Genomic DNA, 19,633 nt, shown 5'->3' on the forward strand with positions numbered 1-19,633 from the left:
TATGTCTAATTACTGTGGTTTTGTAGATGAGTAAATTGAGGCTCTAAGACTTACTTCCAATTAAAGAACTAAAAAGTGTTAGAAGTGTAATTTGAACCCAGCTCTTCCTGACTGCAGATTTTGTTATCTACTAGGCAACTGTTCCTTAGCCAATTTACAACAAATAGTGACAATAAATAGTTTGGAAAAGCCATCTTTGTTCCTCCTTTAAAGGGTATATCTGACTGTCCTACATGGTCTTCTGGTTTTGTTTTTTGTTTGCTTTGTTTATGTATTTCGGTTAGCGAGATGGGTTGTTTTTGTTGTTTTGTTTTGTTTCCAAAATAGCACTTTGCCATTTACTTCTTTACATTATAAAGCAGAGCTCCTTAAACTTTTTCCACTTGAAACCCCTTTCCATCCAAGAAAATTTTCTGCAACCCTGTGTATATAGGTATGTAAAATAGGTATATAAATCAAACATTTATTAACAATAAATCATAATTTCATTATCTCCACATTCAGTTATGTGACCCTATATGGGGTTTCAACCCACAGTTTAAGAAGCTTCGGTATAAAGCATCTGCTTCCTTACTACTGCAGGTGTTTAGACCTGTCAGCAGAAAGATATCAGTTCTCCAGAGGACTCCAAGCATTTGGTTATTTTCCTCCTTCCCTTAAGAAAAATCACAGCAGCCTTTTTAGTAAGTGAGTGGTTTTTTTATCCCAGGGCACACAAAGTTTTTCCCTTGAGAAGGAAGGAGATCCAAGATAGGCCCCTGCATTTAAGAGTTAAAAGGAATCAGATTATCTAAAAGAAAATTGGTACTATGCACATTATACTTATGATGAAATCACATATAAGGTGGGGGGGGCGGATGGACGTGGGCTACTGTTTTTCTCTACACCATTAGTATCTTTACATTAGGGTTTCCAGATGCAAAATCTAAAAAAATACTTCCTAGAATCATGACTGATTTCTATGATATAATATGCAAGATGCATATAAAAGCCTGCAAATACTTATTAATTAGCAATTCTGCTTCAGAGATAACAGCAAAAAGACATTATTAAACCAAGGCTAATATGTTAACTAAATATGTTTCATTTCTGGGAGAAAAAAATAGCTTCTAAAGTGCTTTAATAATGTTAAGAGATGAAATAGTTTTCAAAATGCTTTTTACTAATGTCTTGGGTTACCTTGTTTATGAGTAGAGTAAGAAATCATGGTTGGATCCCCTCAAATGAAGGAATGAATGAGCACTCATTAAGTGCAAGACAACTAGGCCAGTGGATAGAGGGTTGGCCCAGGAATCAGGGGAATCTGAGTTCAAAGTTGGCTGCAGACACTTACTAGCTATATTACCCTGAACAAATCACTTCACTCTGCCTCTGTAAAATAGAGAAGGGAATAGTAACCCCACCACCACCACCCAATATCTTTGCCATAAAAACTACAAATGGGTCATATAAAGTTAGACAAGACTGAAATAACTCAACAATAATATTTGCAAGGCTCTCAGGGGAATAATGGCCTCATAAATATAAAAACAAAATAGTCCCTTCTCTAGAGGAGCTCATGTTCTAATAAAGGGAATCAAAGAATATGATGTTTCAACTATGAATCAGAACAGCCCCATAAATGCTGCCTCAGTGGTTGGTGAGGTTGGCAGCATCTTTTCCATAGCAGTTGGTCACCTGAATGATGGCTCTGGGGTTCAGTTTAAAGCAGGGTTAGTGATTCGGGGGTGGGAGGGAGAGGGACAATCATTCCCAAGGGTCTCAAGATTTCTAGTCTTTTGACAGCATCCATAATTAGAGATCATACTTAAAACATAAATACCCTAAATACAGCAATAGGGGAAAGGAAATGGAACATGATCTTATTGGTACAGGGGAGTCCCAAGTCCCAAGTATAGGAAAGTCCCTCTATTAATTCAAATCAGCATCTTCTTTACAATTTAGAGACTTCAAAAATTGCTTCTGTCACTAAGAGTTTGAACGACTTGCCCACAATCACAAATCATTTTGTCAGAGGTGCGATCTAAATCCACAGTTTTGTGGCTAAAAGGCTAGCTCTCAAGACCAGCCATACACCTTTGGATAAGTTACTTGTACTTGTGGAATGAATTTTCACACTGGGAGTTGAATAGATTAATTAAATCAGAGATACAAACCTCCCCTCCTCATAAATTACATTGCAGGAGTAGGCATTGAGGAGAATTACTATTCTAATCCTAATCCTAATACAATGGGGTAGTCAAAGTAATAGTAGTAGTAGTAGTAGTAGTAGTAGTAGTGGTGGTGGTAGTGGTTGTGGTAGTAGTGGTAACAGTAGTAATAAAGCCAAACATTATTAATAAAATTGGTTACAATTTTCATATAAAGGTCAGCAAAGAGTTTTATGTTACCTCATTTGAACTCCATAACAACCCTGTAGGTACTTTTAACATCCCCATTTTAAAAAAGAGTGTGCTACAACTGGCACAAAATAAATAATTTATATTTATGTAACATAATATAATATATGTAATATATCATATAGCTATTAAATATTAGAGGCAAGATTCAAAATCAGATCACCCTCATGTCAAGTTCTTCACTCACTCTATCAAATAAAACATCAACTTCCCTCTATATATAGTAATGATTTTGATGAGACCAATCTGTACCTGTGTAGTGGTATGGAATTAGCAACTGGGATCTGCACACTGGAAGTCCATCTGATACTCCAATCTAAGTTAAAATCTCTAGGATGCTCAATAAAGGGTTCCAGACTCATCCAAAATGCTGTCTACAAATAGAAAAACAATGATATTAACTGAAGGATCCTGGGGTTCTATATCACAGGAGATTTTTCTAATACATAAATTTGGAGATTTTATATTCCTTGTGCCATTTACTCTTCAGTTTGGAGAAGAAAATCAGGTTGTTTTGAAATCAAAGAAAAACTGTCATGTTATATCCCTTTAAATCAGGATAGGAAATATTGTCTCATGAAGACTGCCATTTAGCCTTCCCCTAAGGGATATTATCAAATGACTCAAGCCATCTACATGAAACAAGCTTTTGTACTGAGTTAGACTTGGCTTTAAATGTATTCTTTTATCACAACCCAGATCCTTCCTCTCCTTTTTTGGACAGAGATTATACAAAATAATTTTAGGGAAAAAAAGATATTAAAGGTGAGCCAGCATGTTGGCTGAATAGAGTATAGAAGAGTTTTTCTAAGGCCAGAGCCATAACTAGTACATTTTATGCCTTGAGAAGGGGTCATAAAAAAAAAAAAAAACAACAACAACACTCTCAAAAATCTTTTAGATAAATTCAATTGGAGAGATTAGGAAGGGATTGGAGAGTCAGAACCCTGGGACACAGCAAGGATGGTCTTCAAATGACTCTAGGATATGGCCCTGAGAACAAGGACATTCTCATATCTGATAGCTTCTAGTTTTGCTAGTTATTTCAGGTAACAGAGCTCAGGGTACTGAAGGGGTGTAAATATGGGGAACACCATCTAAAGTTCACAACCCTGTGGCAAAGGCTAGGCACCTCATCCTAGTTATTTCTCTGCCTGGAACTAAATGAAAAATGTTTCTTTTAGCTTGCTTTTAAAGCTTTAACACTGGGGAAAGGGGCAAGGAAGAGTTGGGGGAGGAGGAAGAACTATTGCTTTGCTCATTGCCTTCAGTCTGTGGTTTCATTCCTCTTTGAAATATGACTCATTGCCAAGCAATTTGAGACATTTGCAGTGAAAGCCTCTGTCAGGGACTATGATTGGTGAAGTGTGGCTAGCTTTAGGAAAAGAAAATGGTCTTGGTAGAATAGCTTTTTCCTTTAAAAAAATTGCTTTTTCTGGTTTTATATCACGTGGATCTCACCCTGGAACTCTTCTTCTTACCATAGAGTCATCCCTGAAAAGGTTTTTTTTTTTAAAGAAAGAAGAAAAAATAATCAGCAAAACCAATCAATATATCAAAAAAATTTGATGTTCTATTCAATGTCCTATACCAGTGGTCCCCAGTCTCTGTAAAGGAACAAGAGGAGGGATGTCTTCTCATACCTCTTTTGTGAGATCAAGGTTAATTGTTTATATTTTCTCAATGTTGTTACGATTATTTTGTGGTGGTTGTTGTTTCCATTCATATCACACTTTCCCTCTGTAAATCACAGCCTGTTTATCCTGTTTATGGCTCATTGGTACATATTTAGTTATTGTCTCCCCCTCTGTATTGTGAGCTCCCCCTGGCATGGGGCCGTTCTTTGTCTTGCTTGGTATCCCCAAAACTTAGCACCCGATCACATAGGTGCTTAACAAATTCTTACTAACTGATGTGGGTCTTATATTGTGATTATAGTTTTCCTAGCTCTGCTCCTCTTTGACATTACAAAAAGTTCATGAAAGTCTTTCTTTGCTTCTTGCTTTTCATAATATTCATAATTTTTCTTTTTTTATTGAAGGTTTTTATTTTCAAAACATATGCAAGGATAATTTTTCACTATTGACCCTTGCAAAACCTTGTGTTCCAATTTTCTCCCCCTTCCTCTCACTGCCTTCCCTAGATGGCAAGTAATCCAATACATGTTAAACATGTTAAAATATATATATGTAAATCCAATATAGCCATACATATTTATATAATTATCTTGCTGCACAAGAAAAATCAGATCAAAAAGGGAAAAAACCAAGAAAGAAAATAAAATTCAAGCAAACAACAACAAAAGAAGTGAAAATGCTTAGTTGTGATCCACCCTCAGTTCCCATAGACCTCTCTCTGGATGTAGATGCCTCTCATCATCATAAGATCATTGGAAATGGCCTGATATTCATCATTTCTTAGAGTCACATACCATATTCTGTTTACCATTTCCAAGTCAATGGCATCTGCTTTGTTTCCATTTCTGTTATTATGAAAAGTGATGCCATAAAAATTTTGGAGTATTTGGGACCTTGATCACATAATAAATAGGGAATAGCTAAGCATATGGAGAGGTAGTATGATAGACAAGATCTTTCCTGGGAAATGCATGGACACACAGGATAACTTTTTGAATATCTTTTCTAGCTGACAGAGGTTTCAGCAAGACCAAACATTGAAACAAAAAGGGATTCAGCCCCCTGTATTGATACAATTCACAAGACCATCTGGAAGAACTCTTATATTTTTCTTTTAACTTTTCTTCTTTCTCTTCCTTTTTATAGGCCCTCTCATATGTTGTCTTTTCACCCTGAAATTGCAAAATAATCTAGTGACCCTCTCTGAAGCAGCATTGACACATAGACCCTTCCTTATCTTGGATACACAGGTGTTAATGCTGCTACTGATTTGCAGGACAGAATATCAAGCCCTAACATATCTTTAAAAATACCTCTTTCCTCAGTTTGATTTCATTTTGCAGTAACAGTATTTGGAACATTTAATGCCCCCAAAATGCTGAGTTAATCAGAGACTCCATACCTGAAAATTAAGTAGTTAAAATCAGTAATAGATAACAGGCAAGCAATCTCAAGAACTGGATAAGTCAGTAACACCCCTTTATCCCTATCTAGAACTTGAGTTTGAGACATGATTTGATGTGGAAAAATATTATTAGTAGAAACTTTCTGTACAACACTAGTTAAATTAATATTTAACTTCTTTTTGATAAGTTAGTCAAGTCAGACTAAGATTTTTAGAGTTTCTTGGCTCTAATGGAGCCAAGATGTGGAGGAGGACTGCTCACTGAACTCAGAAGGAACCTGTCTGAAACTAATCCTCAATATTTCTTACTGTGTGTCTCCCCTTCCCTCCTCTGCCCTGACCCCACATGGCCAAGTCACTTAATCATATTCTAATCCATAAAATAAGGAAAATAATAAGGATTATTGGAGGATGAAATTAAAATCATGTATATAAAAACCTTTATCCTATACATGTCAACTTTTATTACTTGCAGTCTTTTTTCCAGCCTCAGAATAACACAGAAACATTTATTTATTTAATTGCTGATTCTGCTTTCTACAAATTAGTACACAAGCCAAGTGCATTAACTATAGAAGTTTTGATGGATCCCTGTTCAGAATAAGAAAAGAGCTATTGGTCCTTCTGTATAGATTTGCTCTCCTTGAAAAATTTCTGCACATCAATCACCATTCTGGTTGGGATATGTTGGGAAGAGCATCTAATTGGGAGTCAGAGAACCTGGTTCAAATTGTAATTCTTGCAAATAACAACCTCTGTCTTTTTGGGCAAGTCATTTAAGGACCTTGGGTCTCAGTTCTCTCATTGGTAAAATGAAGGCGCTGGACAAGATGAACTCCAATACTGGGTCCTAATCTGTTTCTATGATGCACTGATCTAGTGTTCTCCTGATAATCCATTTTACTATTGAAAGCAAAAGTTAATGACTTTATAGGAAAGTCATGTCATCATCATTATTGTGTGCCTAATTTAAACATATGTGTATGTATATATAAATATATATCTACATATATATATATATATATATATATGCAAACACACACTCCTATATAGAAAGGGGACATGGAGAGAGGGAGGGAGGGAGGGAGGGAGACAGAGAGAGAGAGAGAGAGAGAGAGAGAGAGAGAGAGAGAGAGAGAGAGTAGTATCCATAGGGAGCAAACAACATCACAAGAAAACTCCCCTACCATTGGAAATTCAAGCCACTGTTAAGAATTTGTGGAAAGAAAGCAGTCAGGGAAAATGATCCTTCACCAGAAAATAGCAAAAGTTTAGAGATAATGAAATTTAAAATGAGCTGAATCCAGCATTTTATAATTTCTAGAGCTATATCAAGTGTGATTTTATTTTGCTGTAACAGTATTTGGAACATTTGATACCAAAAAAAATGCTGAGTTAATCAGAGTCTCCATACCTGAAAATTAAGTTGTTAAAATCAACAAATGATACAGTTGCTCCTGAGGTTTATGAATCGTGTAATAATGTATTATGAGACCAAGATAAATTCCTAACCCATAATAGAAAACCTAAAATCAGGAGATCTGAGTTTTATTTGAAATTGACCAGGACTGAATGACCTCTTGAGCCAATCACTTAATTTCTCTGGGTTTTGGTTTTCTCCTTTATAAAATGAAAGAGAAAGTCTGAACAATCTCCAGAAATCCTTTTCAGTTTTAAGATTCTAGAAATTCCTTACCTCAATGATTAACTGTCAGAGTAGAAATCTGGGGTATCCTGGGTGCCTGATGGGGTTCAGATATCTTGCAGAAGGTAGGTTCCTCCCATAAATCACTTGGTGAAAGTGGGGTTTTTTCCTCCTACATATAAGGCCACCCTTTGTTCTTTTCCTGTTTATGGGTACATTGTGTCTTAGAACAGATAATTAGCTTTTGTTCTCTTGTACCCCCTTAAATTTTAGCACAGTATCATTTGTGGCTTAATCAAAGACTTCTTCAACAATGAAGACTATGTTATTTGATTAGTCCCAAGGAAAGTGTAGTTACCACAATGATTTCAGTGCCATATGGGGGAACAGCTGTGGATAAAAAGCTGCCCACAGGAGTAGTTTCCTACCCAAGAAAACAATGAGGAAATGAAGAGTGAATCTTCAGTGTATTTTAGTGACTCTGAGTCAGACAAAGTTCCTCATGGCATTAATCACAGATTATTTCCTGATGTCTCAATGTGCTTTCTCAGGCAATAGGACCTTTGCCTTTGTCTCTGCACCCAATATGAGACTTCCCAGCTGCATTTACTCTCTGCAAATTCACCAGTTTCAGAGACATATCTGGTCTGACTCAGAAATGAACATGAGCGAACCACAATTAGAGTGAAAAAAATCAGAATTATTTTTCTTTATTTGGTGGAATTTTTTTACACCTACAACTCCAGTATTTTTACCCATCACCCCCATATTAATGTTGTCTCTTGCTAGTTGATTCAGTTCATTTGTCCATTCATTCATTCATTCAATAAACACTTATATGTATAATTCATTGAACTAGACTCTGACAGAAATACAAAGAAAAAATAATGTCTTCTCACAAGAAAATTTTAATCTAGTAGGTCAGATAATATATATCTATATAAGCAAATAACTATACTACAATAGAGAAGATGAGTGAGTCCACAATAGTTCTATATGAACAAGAATTCATATAATTCTATAAGAATTCATAGATGGATATGGGAAGATAGAGGAAGAATTTAGGGGTAAGATGAGAATTGATAAGTATAGAAAATTTCACTAGATGCAAATGGACAATAAGAGCATTTTAGGTACAGAGAAGAACTTCAAAAAATGGATAAAAGTGGGAAAGCTGAGTGTGTTCAAAGATGCCACATAGTCCAATTGGGCTGAAGCACAAAGGATTTAAGTGAGCATAATACAAGATAAAGCTAGAAAGAAAGGTTTTGGTTAGTTTCTAGGGGATCTTGAATGCTGAATTTGGATTTTATTTAATAATTCATGGAAAGCTTTTTGAGCAGGGAAATAATGTGATTCGAACCATGCATTTGGGAGGTCTCTTTGAGAGGATATGCAGTATATTGAATGATGGGTAAGATGTCCTCAATGCTCCCCTAAAACTCTCTGAATAGTGGAGGAATTGGGAACAGAAGGGGAATGTTATGTTCTCTGACATTTTGTTCTTTCTTCTAGCAATCTCATGAGTTTAATTGCTATACCTGTGATTAATTGCTTATATTTTGCTGCCCCAGGGAGCAGCAAACAGTGCTCCTGAGATCAAGGTCATGGGCTGGATCATCATGTGGTCAAGTCACTGCATTCAGAACACTTTCCTCCTCATTCATGTACTTACTTTCCTTGACCTAGACTTGTGACTTTTTTCCATACATTCCACTTCCTTGTGTGAAAACTCCCTCTACTTATATAAGTTGCCTTCTTGTCTTACAGACAAGTCATGGTCTTAGAGAATTAACTAGGAGAATTGAGGAGTTAATGACTTGTCCAGAGTCTGGTATGGGTAAGAGATAGAACTCAAATTAGGCCTTCTGGAATTTGAAGCAGGCTCTCTAGCCACCATATTATACTGCCTGTAGATATAGCTGTACATATGTAATATCCTAATTTATATTGCATTTATCTATTTATTTTTCCTATTCCACTTAGTCCAACTAAAACAGACTCTCCTGGAAGAGTAGATGCTAGGACATAATCTTAGCCAGTACTCAGCACAGTCTACTGAACATCGAAATATTCAGTACTGATTGAATGGCAGCCAAGGTGGCTAGTGACTATGTCATCATGGAAAGACAGGATCTGGATAACAGACCACTCCCAAATAATTCAGAGACGGGGTGTGCTAGAGTCAACTCCAACATCTTAAAGAGCTGATTGTTAAATTTTTCAATTGGATGTTGATCTTGGAAATCTACAAATGCTACAATTCAGGACTTATTGTTGTGTTGATTGGCTAGATTTAAGAAAGGGATGGAGAACTTGCTAGTCGAAACTTAAAATTAAGTCTGGTATACTTTTTTGAGAGGGAGGAGGCCAGTTTTTAAACACTGACTGCAAAACATTTTATAGAGATAAAAGTGCTAGACACTGGAAGGCCATTTGGACTTGATGTAGTGACTAATAAGAGGGCAGTAATGGGATGTGAACCTATATGTGAGAGTGGGGGTCAGAACAAGTCATCATTTCTAACTCTTCTAGAAGGGAAAAAAGCACAAAATACTTAAAGGTAGCCTAGGAATATCTCAAACTGATTGAATTTCAGACTGATCTTCTAAGATTTTTTATGTTAGGGTTAGATATCAGAAAGTTGATGGTGGCACATTGTGTTTGGATCAACTTCTAGGATTGTCACACTTTTAGCAACTTAAGACTCTATTATAGTGATGTTGTTCATCATGATGCTGTTATTCATTAGTTTATCAGTCATGTCTTATTCTTCATGATCTCATTTGGGGTTTTCTTGGCAAAGATATTGGAGCAATTTGCTATTTCCTTCTCCTGCTCATTTGATATATGAGGAAACTGAGGCAAACAAGGTAAGTGACTTGCCCAGGATCACACAGCCAATCAGTATCTGATAATACATTTGAACTCAAGAAGAGATGAGTCTTCCTATGCAAATCTACCTGCCCAGAGGCCATGATACCTCTTCTTTTTATTCAAAGATGAATATATATGTGTATATAGATATATCTATGAATCTCTATATACACATATGTATGTTTAATATATACACACATACATAGATACATGTTTATATATACAGAGAGGCTTATATAGACATATACATGCCTGTACATATAGACAGGTCCATATGATATATTTGCCTGAATTGCAGAAAAAGCCAATATTCATTGTCATCCCCAGTTAATTCTGCGTTTTTTGTTTTTGCTGTTATTATTGACACAATTCCAACAAGCCCATATCATATATTTGCCTTCATCTTTTTTTACTTGTCCTTGCCTTCATTTTCTTCATATATCTTCAAATATTTCAGTTGAATACTAAGGCACTGTCCACATACAAATTTGTACTCTTTGAACAATTTCCCTTTATTTCCTTATTGGAATTATTTCTGTTGTCTTCTGCACAGGATCATTCTTAAGAGTTTCCCATGCCCCTTGATTTGATTTTCCTTTAAAATTTCTTTTTTTATTAAAGCTTTTTATTTTCAAAACATTTACCTGGATAATTTTTCAACATTAACCTTAGCAAAAACTTGTGCTCCAATTTTCCCCTCTTCCCTCCCACTCCCTTTCGGAGATAGCAAATAATCCAATATATATTAAACATGGTAAAATATATGTTAAATCCAATATATGCATACATATTTAAACAATTATCTTGCTACACTAGAAATATCAAATCAAAAAGGAAAAATGGGAAAGAAAATAAAATGCAAGCAAACAACAACAAAAAAGTGAATGTGGATCTATGTTCTTATCCACACTCAGTTCCCACGGACCTCTCTCTGGGTGTAGATGGCTCTCTTCATCACAAGATCAATCAAATTGACCTGAATCATCTCATTGTTGAAAAGAGCCACATCCTTCAGAATTGATAACTGTATAATCTTGTTGTTGCTATGTATAATAATTTATTATTTCTGCTCATCTTACTCAGCATCAGTTCATGTAAATCTCTCCAGTCCTTTCTGAAATCATCCTGCTGATTGTTTCTTATAGAACAGTAATATTCCATAACATTCATATATCATGACTTATTCAGCCATTTTCTAACTGATGGGCATCCACTAAGTTTCCAGTTTCTTTCCCTGCCAATTTCTAATCCATAGGATCTTACCTATACTTTCTCTAAGGCCTGTCTGTGACCCTATGATCCAACCTCCCATGCAGTTGACATCCCTTCTTCAGCATCCCTATAAACTGCTGTTTCTCATGGGTCACCAAGGAATAGCCATCTACATGTATAAAATGCTAGCAGCCCCCGTTAGCTTCATTATACCTAAGAATGTAACTAACACATGCATGTCCCATAAAGATGTTCTTTTCTCTCCACTAACCAATGATTGTGAAGTGGTCTATGTTGGTGTCTGCCCCTACTAGAGTCACATCCTTACTTCTAGGTAAGCAGAGAATCTGCTTCAAATCAGACTTTTCTATCAAAGGTGGTAATTTACATAGAAGTCAAAAGATTCAATTGATTCACTCATTTTCTGACTCAACTGGTCTGTTGCTTTATGTCATATAAGTCACAATCTTAGAGTAATAGACCCTTGAAGAGCAGGAGCTGTGTACATCGATTTACTCTGTGGTCCTTAGCCGAGAACCATGCAGAGAGAGTCATTTCATAAATGCTTTTTGAACATAATGATGATGGCTATGGCTTTGCTATCTAATTCAGGACCACTATACTCTGATAGAGCAGCCAAACAGAAAAAAAAAAACAATCAGCAAAGGAGCCAGACCTTTTTTAATGTGACCACAAGCACGTTATTTTTAATTAAAACCCTCTTGGGCTTAGCAGTTGAGAATAAAGAGAAGCTCAGAAGGCAGGATGCTCCTAGATTTACCTTCATCTTCACCTAGTGGTGCAGCCAGATCAAACATAACATTAAATTAGGATCTATATGGTACCCAAAATGACTACACAGCAGGTGTAAACCTAACTACTCCTAAGTACTACTCCTGATCTGAATTAAGATAATGCCCTTTGAGGAACTTGCACTGGAGGCAGAAAAGAACAGAGTTTTTGTATATGTTTTTGTGTTTTAAAGCCCTTGAAAACCTAGTTCCTTATATATTTTTTGGTGTATTGGTCAACTTGATCTTTTTAGAAGGCACTCCATTTCCCAGGCATTTTTACTGTTAGGCCCTCATGTCTCTCCTTCCTTTCCTTTACCCTACTGGCTTCCTGGATTCCTCAAGTCCCTAAAATCCTAATTTTTGCAAGAAGCTTTTCCAGATTCCCTCTTAAAGCTCCTGCATTAATGAGCCTTCTCAGATGATCTCCAATTTGTCTTGTATATATTGTTTGTACATAATCATTTCTTGTTGTGTCTCCCCTTCCTTCCTTCCCTCCTCCCAATTAGATTGGGAGCTTCTTAAGGGAAAAGCTTTTTATTTTCTTTCTTTGAATCTCCAATATTTAGAAAAACTCTTGGTATTTAAAAAATATTTATTGAGTTGGCTCCTTCTAGTTATTGTTTCAGTGTTGTGTTATATTTGATGTCACGGTTAGTTTGAAACCAATCTGGTTACAACCCAAATCTGCTGATACTGGTATATACCTGGCTTATATTCTATGAATGGCACACTTTTTCCTCCATACTAATTCTTTTACCAGCTCAGTGTCCTTCCATAAGTGGAAGGAGAAGAGACAATTAAAATGCCTTCCCCAGACTCAGACACTTCTTTACCTGCTCTATTCATACATATGTCAACATTATATATTAAGAAAACTCATGTGAAGACATTTAGGAAGCAGAAAAAGAAATTATGGGGGAATGAATCTGGGTGGAGATTGACAGAGGCAGTAACAAAAATAATACTGCCATTGGAGTATACTAAGGACCACCTGAACAGAAAGAAGAAATAGATGATTTTGGAAAAGTGGTCTTGAGTTATAGACTCACAGAATCATAGATTTAGACCTGGAATAAACCTTGGAGATCATGGAATCCAACTTTCATTTTATAGATGAAGAAACTGCTACCTAGAGAGAGTAAATGCTTTACTCAGAGTTACAAAAGTGGTAAGATCATGAGGCAGCATTCAAAGGCAAGTCTTCTTCAGAAAATCCATTTCTCTCTTTTCTATGCCATTGTGCACTGGATATGGAATACAAATGGATGGGGACTATGGGAATTGACTCCAAAGATATATAAAGGATTGTGACTTTGATAAAGGCTCGTAATTGTTGTTTAACCCCAAAGGGCAGAAGCAGAAACAATAGATGAGAATCTACCTAGATTTGCCTAGATCAAACCTGGTTTGATTTCATTTGATGTTGGGGAATTTTTTCTTTTACAAAAATTAGAGCAATCCAAAAATGTAATGGACTGCTTTATGAGGAAATAGGTTTCCTTTCATTAGAGATTTTTTAGAAAAGAATGAAAGACTACTTTTTAGATATGCTTTATAGAAGATTTTCTTCAAGAACGTTAAATTAGATTGCTTCTGAAGTTCTTTTGAAATATGGGATTCAGTAATTTAGGGACGACAGAATTGATGGGCTTTATTCTTCCCTTAGTAAAGGAGGAAATGTAGAATGATAAGCTGTGACAAAGTAAAAAATATTTTTCACTTTCACACACATAAATATAAACACATGAATGAATGCACACATACATGCACATGTACACATTCATATTATATATCATAATACATATATGGCACACATTATATTTACACACATACACACAAATCTTTTATTTTGTAGTATACTTTGTATATCTTTTCTCTTAAGGAAATAGCAACAACAATAATCATAATATTTTACATATTCCCTGAGGGCAGGGATCATATATTTTATTATCTTTGTATGTCCAGCAATTAAAGAAGTTATTTGCACTTAGCTGTTACTTAATAAATAAGAATAACTTATGGTGAGATAATGCTTTATTCTTTTGTAAATCCCTTTCCCATTCATTCTTATTTCATCCTTATTAGGGCTTTCTGAAGGAATTTGTGCAAATATTATGACTGCCTGCTCTAAATTGGTGAACCTAGAATTCCATCTCAAAGATGAGCAAACAAGTTCTCATCACTTGTCTAAGGCTGCAAAATAGGAATACTGTACTCTGTGTACTGTTGCTAGGGAGATACTGGAGTTGATTGAATAAGAGATGGGGGGAAGAGAGCTTACCGTGGTCAAATCTGAATTTTAGGAAGATCATTTTCAACAGTGAATAGAGCATGAATTGAAAGGGAGAAACTTGAGGCAAGCCAACCCAGCAGTAGACTCTTAAAATAGTCTAGTATGGTGGGTTAAGATCCTGCACCAGAGTGGTTGAAGTGAGGTGTGAGAAGAGAGAAGGGGGTATATAAAAAGATGTTACAAAGTTCACAATGACAGAGTTTCAAAAAGGTTTGGACAGGAGATAGGAAGCAGGTGAAAGGCAGGGAAGAGTTGATGATGGTACTTAAGTTATGAGCCTGGGCAACTAAATGCATGGTAGTACCTTCAATAGTAATAAAGAAATTAAGCCAAGAAGATATGAAGGTTTTTAGGTGAGGGGACAAGACATATTGAACTTAAGAACATCCAATTACATATGACCAATGGACAGTTGAAAATTTGAGTCTGTAGGCTGGAGTAATTGGTTCATATGTTAATATCTTTTGCAGTTGCTTATGAATATAAGCAAATGAACGTAGCTAGTCTCCAATGGAAAGTAAGTCCCTTGAGATTAGGGACTATTAAGTTTTTGTCTTTATATACCCAGTGTAATAGTACCTAGCACACAGTAGCTGCTTAATAAATGCTTATTTGATTGAATTGAATTGGAAACAATTCAGTCATAGAAAGGAATATCTGCTTACATATTAATTTTTGCAAAGCTGGAAATCCGTCAGGGAATATTTGTACTCAAATTAATCTAAATGTCTAGAGAGTGATTCTGCTTACTTTGTTCATACTTTATCTGCAAAACTTGGCAAAGATCTTATTCTTAAATGATTGCTTAAAAAACAGGGAGATCATTGTGTTGCTTATCTTATCTATCACTTTCCACTAGACAGGAAAGGCAATGGATTCTGCCATAATGGAAGCCAGGAGATCTGGATTCTTATGCAAATTCTGCTTCTCAACAGTTGTATGACCTTCATCAAGTCAGTTTTCTCTTGCTTTTTGAGTTTCAAGTTCCTCATGTATGAAATGAGCATCTTAGAATAGCCTCCAACATCCCTTACAGCTCTAAGTCTATAATGCTCAGCGCTCATTATTATAATTAGCTAGCATTTATATAGTACATTAAGGCTTCCCGAGAGCTCTACATATGTTATCCCATTCGATTTTCACAGTAATCCTAGGAAGTAGATGGTATTATTATTCCAGTTTTATAGATAAGGAAACTGAGGCAAACAGGGATGCGTGTCTTGCCCAGGGTAACAGTAATTATCTGAGGTTAGCTTTTATAGCTCTTGAAGATGAGTCTTTTTGGCTTCAAGTCCAGCCCTCTGTGTACTCTCACACCATCTAGCTGCTTCATTCACAGTGTCTATAATCCCCAAACCCCACTCACTGGTTCAGTGGTCCTTCTTCCCATTTTGTTTCACATTTTCCCATCCTCTAGCATCCTAACTCAGGGGCTATTACTATAGCTTTTTTCGTTATTTTTACACTGAAGCCTTTCCAATTAAAAAGAAAGAAATATGATTTAACTTGCAAAGTTGAGAAGTATTCTTCAAGTCCCTCTGCATTCTTTTCCAAGAAAGAACAATTTACACACAGAGCATAGATAACATGATTCCCTGGCCATGGAGAAAGACAAATGTTGAGGACTCATTATAGGTTACTAAAAAATCCTCCCTGCTCTCCATATCTCCTGGAAGTAAGATACAGTAAGATACTATGTCAGTATAGCTCAGACCTCTTATGACCAGCTCTCCAGGAGAATCTACATTTGGTTAGGAATATACTCTAGTGGATTGTTATTTAGTCTTAATAACAGAATGGGTGTTGCCTCAGACAAACTGAGACATGGGAAAGATCTTAACTTCAGGAGGCTAAAGTTTCCAATTGCATCTGGGGCCATCTCCAGTCATCTGGATCTATATCTGGCCACTGGACCCAGATGGCTCTGGAGGAAAGAACAAGACTGACTACTTTAACAACTCTGCCTCACTTAAATCCAAATCATTTCCAAGTCAAAACATCATCTTCCTCAAGTCATTGGTCCTCTTGAAGAACAAAGGACAAAAAATAGCAATGTTAGTAGATCTGCTTTTTTAGAAATACCTTGGACTTGTCTACATTGAAATAAGGGAAATAATCACTTATAAAGCACTTATTATGTGCCAGGCACTATGTTAAATGCTTTATAAATATTATCTCATTTGATTCCCTATGAAGTAGGTAATATTATCTCAGTTTTACAGATGAGGAAACTGTGGCAAACACAATTAAGTGCCTGGCTTAGTGTCACATAATTTGTAAGTGTCTAAAATCAAATTTGAACTAGGAATTTCTTGATGCTAGGTCCAGCACTAACCATTGCATCACCTAGCTATCTTTGATGAGATGTTCTCTACTAGTTCTGTAAAACTAGTTCCATAAAACACAGTTTACAGCAGAATAAAGGAATATGTTTATAAATGAATACTTACTGCCTGCAGCCCATTGACTTGAGGATAAGACTCATTTGATTGCCATTGACCACCAGAGTCTTTACTTCTCTGACTTCCTCATCTGCCTTCCCTTCTCAGTGACTCAAGAAGAGAACCCTTATCTAAAGTCACTGACATTGTTAAAACTGTTACTTATCTCCCCATCTTCAAGGCTCATACAACTTAGCTTTCATCTCTCCGGAAGGGCTTGGAGAAGGGAAACTGAGGGCTCTCATTTCCTTCATTGTTCCTGCTGAATTCTTTACTTCTGCTATGCAGCTGAGGCAAGGTCTCTGTTCTCTCCCTACTCTTTTTTCCCCCAGACCCAATGTGCTCTTCTCCATCTTTCCAAAGGGATCTTCTGAGACCCACCATGACATATTTCCTTGCTTCCTGAGATCACTAAAACTCAGAATCGACACTTCCCCTTTTTAAGAAAGTGTTATAATTGGAATGTACTCCCTTATCATTTTCAGATTCTCTTCAGTCAGTTTGGCTCATCTAAGTAAATACCTCCCAGATCTCTGTGATTTCTCAAATCAGAATAACCCTCCCTAGCCACTCCACTACTCATTCAAACACGTTATCTCCCTTCATTATAATATAAGCTCCTTGAAGTCTGGGGCCATCTTGACTTTATATTTGCATATCTATCTTTTTACACAGTGCTTGGCACATAGCAAGTACTTGGCAAATGCTCATCCATTCATTCCCTCAAGTGCTCTCAACTATTGTCCCAAAAGGTGTTAAAAGTCCCAAAGAAACCCCATCACTACTATTAGCATCACAGAGCTGTTCCCCTTTACATTAGCACACGGAGGACACTATGGGAATCTAAACAGAAGGTAAAAATTTGTTTTGATTTTTTAATTGAACCCTGAGCCTTCTAAGATTTCACAGCACTATAAAAGTCAGACTCAGAAAAAGCTGAACCGTTAGCAATAAAATGCCCAGATTTGGATTCAGAGATGGAGACTGAATGATTCAGTGACAAGCCATGAAGTGCATATAAAGAAAAGAATTATTAGTATTAAATGATTGGTAATTTGATGTGTTGGGAGCCGAACACTGAGACCCCATACAGATCATTTAAAAATTAAGAGACTGCTGAGCAAAGGAATAGGCTTGTTGGCAGAGCACCTTATTAACTCAGAAAGAATGGTTGTGATATGTAAATAGTGGTAGTTAGCATTCCTCCCAGAGATCTCCCCACTCCTAATGTTCTCCGGAGGAACAGAAAACTGGAGTGGGTGCAATTTAGCTCTAAGAGAAAAATATCTCTCCACACTGGGGAAAGAGATTTTTACATAATTCCTCCTAGGCAGGCCAGGGAGGAAAAATAGAAGGCAGCAAAATTAATTGACTCCTCTCCTCCCTCCCCCTCCCATGATCTGGTTTAAATTGTTGCATCATTTCTTTGTCCCTTATCTATCAGGCTCTGTGAGGAGCATTCTCTCCCTACTGCTTCCATGAGAACCTCCCCAAATGGCTTTGAAAATGACCAGATTCAGGCGTTTAGACGGAATTCTGAGATGGCTCCCTCCCAGCCCTGCTTGCATGGCAGTCTGAGGGAGAGACTTCTCTCGGATCTCCTAATCGTGGCCACCTTGTAGCATTTCCATGGTGGCCATACTGGAGCTTGCTCTTTTTTCTCCCTCTCTCCCCTTGCCTGCTCTCTTCCTGCCTCTCCCTTTCTCATGCTCATTCCCACTCCCCCACCCCTTGCTGAAATACAAGCCCAGCAGTGATTCAGCCCCATCTCACTCAATGCATTACTCAGTGGGCATCCTGACACAACACTTCCCTGCGGACCAGTGCACTTATTATTTCTCCTAATGTAGGACCTTATCAGATCTGCTATGAGCCTCATGCTCTCAGTGCCCTTCCCCCATCCCCCCAATGACAGCCTCCACCCCTCCCATCTTCTCCTCTAACTCAGCCTTGGACAGGATCTCAGATTCTCGCTCTTCATTTGATTCTTGTGGAGTCCGAGCTTCCGTTCTGCACAAATAGTGCATGGGACTGGGGACACGAGCCTTAAGGCTCCTGCTTCTCTTACTGAGGCATATTAATAACATTGAAGTGTGGCCAATTAGGGGAAAGAGCCAGGTCCAGCCCCTTATGTCTCTGCTCTAGTGATTTATCGACAGTAATTACTGAGGCACTTAATGGTTAGTTTGGATGGGAATTAATTCTTGGCCGGATAAATAATACATTAAGGTTTATTTAGTCAAATGCAAGACATCCCTTCCAAGGCCAGTTGTGAAAGTGAGGTGAACTGAATCTCACTGGGGAAGCTGGGATCTGGGAAACTACTGCCAGTGGGACGGGATATGTCACAATGAGATGCAACAGGGAGAGAGGCAACAAGCCAGGAGATTGACAGCATGCTCAGGACTATAAGGAACAACACCCCGGAAGCAGGAATATGTTGAGTCCAAAGATAAGACAGGCAAGAAGAGGTAAGTACAACTTTTATGCCTATTATGCTCCCCCCAAAAAAACCTAAACCATTATATTTCTCTAATTACATTAATCTTTATGAAAATTGTGAATTGTCCTCCCCCGCCCCATCCCTTCTTACACATTGCTGATGGATGTTAGATTAAGGCTGTCGGTCAATGCTCCAGATGCTTTGTGGCAGGTGTTTTTCAGGAGGCTCTAGAGGCTCTCAGCTTCAGGGTTATAGCATCCTTTATGAGCCACTCTGCTATCCCATGAGCTCAGTGGAAGAGCAGCACAGGTTCCAGAGGCAATCAGAGATTGTCCACCTGAAGAGGGCACTTAGTACTACTAAGATCCGCACAGGAGATATTTGTTTGTGGTATCCAAGAGCGTTCATTCTTTACCCGTGTGCAATTTACATGACTAACAGCCCTTCCCATCTTAGACCACTCATGGGGTTCCCTCTGTCTTTTAAT

At 37.2% G+C, this 19,633-nt stretch overlaps 2 protein-coding genes across 5 annotated transcripts in view; one reads left to right on the plus strand and one right to left on the minus strand.

Annotated features, from left to right (window-relative positions):
- Nucleotides 1-19,633, minus strand: part of WDFY4 (WDFY family member 4) — a 486,698-nt gene that overhangs the window by 420,677 nt on the left and 46,388 nt on the right. The window contains exon 2 of one of the 2 annotated variants that reach the window (XM_031956282.1): nucleotides 2,652-2,773. The exons of the other annotated variant lie outside the window; for it this stretch is intronic. The gene's annotated coding sequence lies outside the window, so the exon portion shown is untranslated. The remainder of the gene's footprint in view (nucleotides 1-2,651; nucleotides 2,774-19,633) is intronic. 2 annotated transcript variants of the gene reach the window in all.
- ARHGAP22 (Rho GTPase activating protein 22) overlaps nucleotides 1-19,633 on the plus strand; it is a 398,531-nt gene that overhangs the window by 25,593 nt on the left and 353,305 nt on the right. The window contains exon 1 of one of the 3 annotated variants that reach the window (XM_031956286.1): nucleotides 18,508-19,174. The exons of the other annotated variants lie outside the window; for them this stretch is intronic. Within the exon in view, the coding sequence (XP_031812146.1) occupies nucleotides 19,141-19,174 (34 nt within the window). The 5' untranslated portion in view covers nucleotides 18,508-19,140. Of the gene's footprint in view, nucleotides 1-18,507; nucleotides 19,175-19,633 lie in introns of those variants that run through there. 3 annotated transcript variants of the gene reach the window in all.

The sequence above is a fragment of the Sarcophilus harrisii genome, chromosome 2, assembly GCF_902635505.1.
Source record: "Sarcophilus harrisii chromosome 2, mSarHar1.11, whole genome shotgun sequence".
In the NCBI taxonomy this organism is placed as follows: domain Eukaryota; kingdom Metazoa; phylum Chordata; class Mammalia; order Dasyuromorphia; family Dasyuridae; genus Sarcophilus; species Sarcophilus harrisii.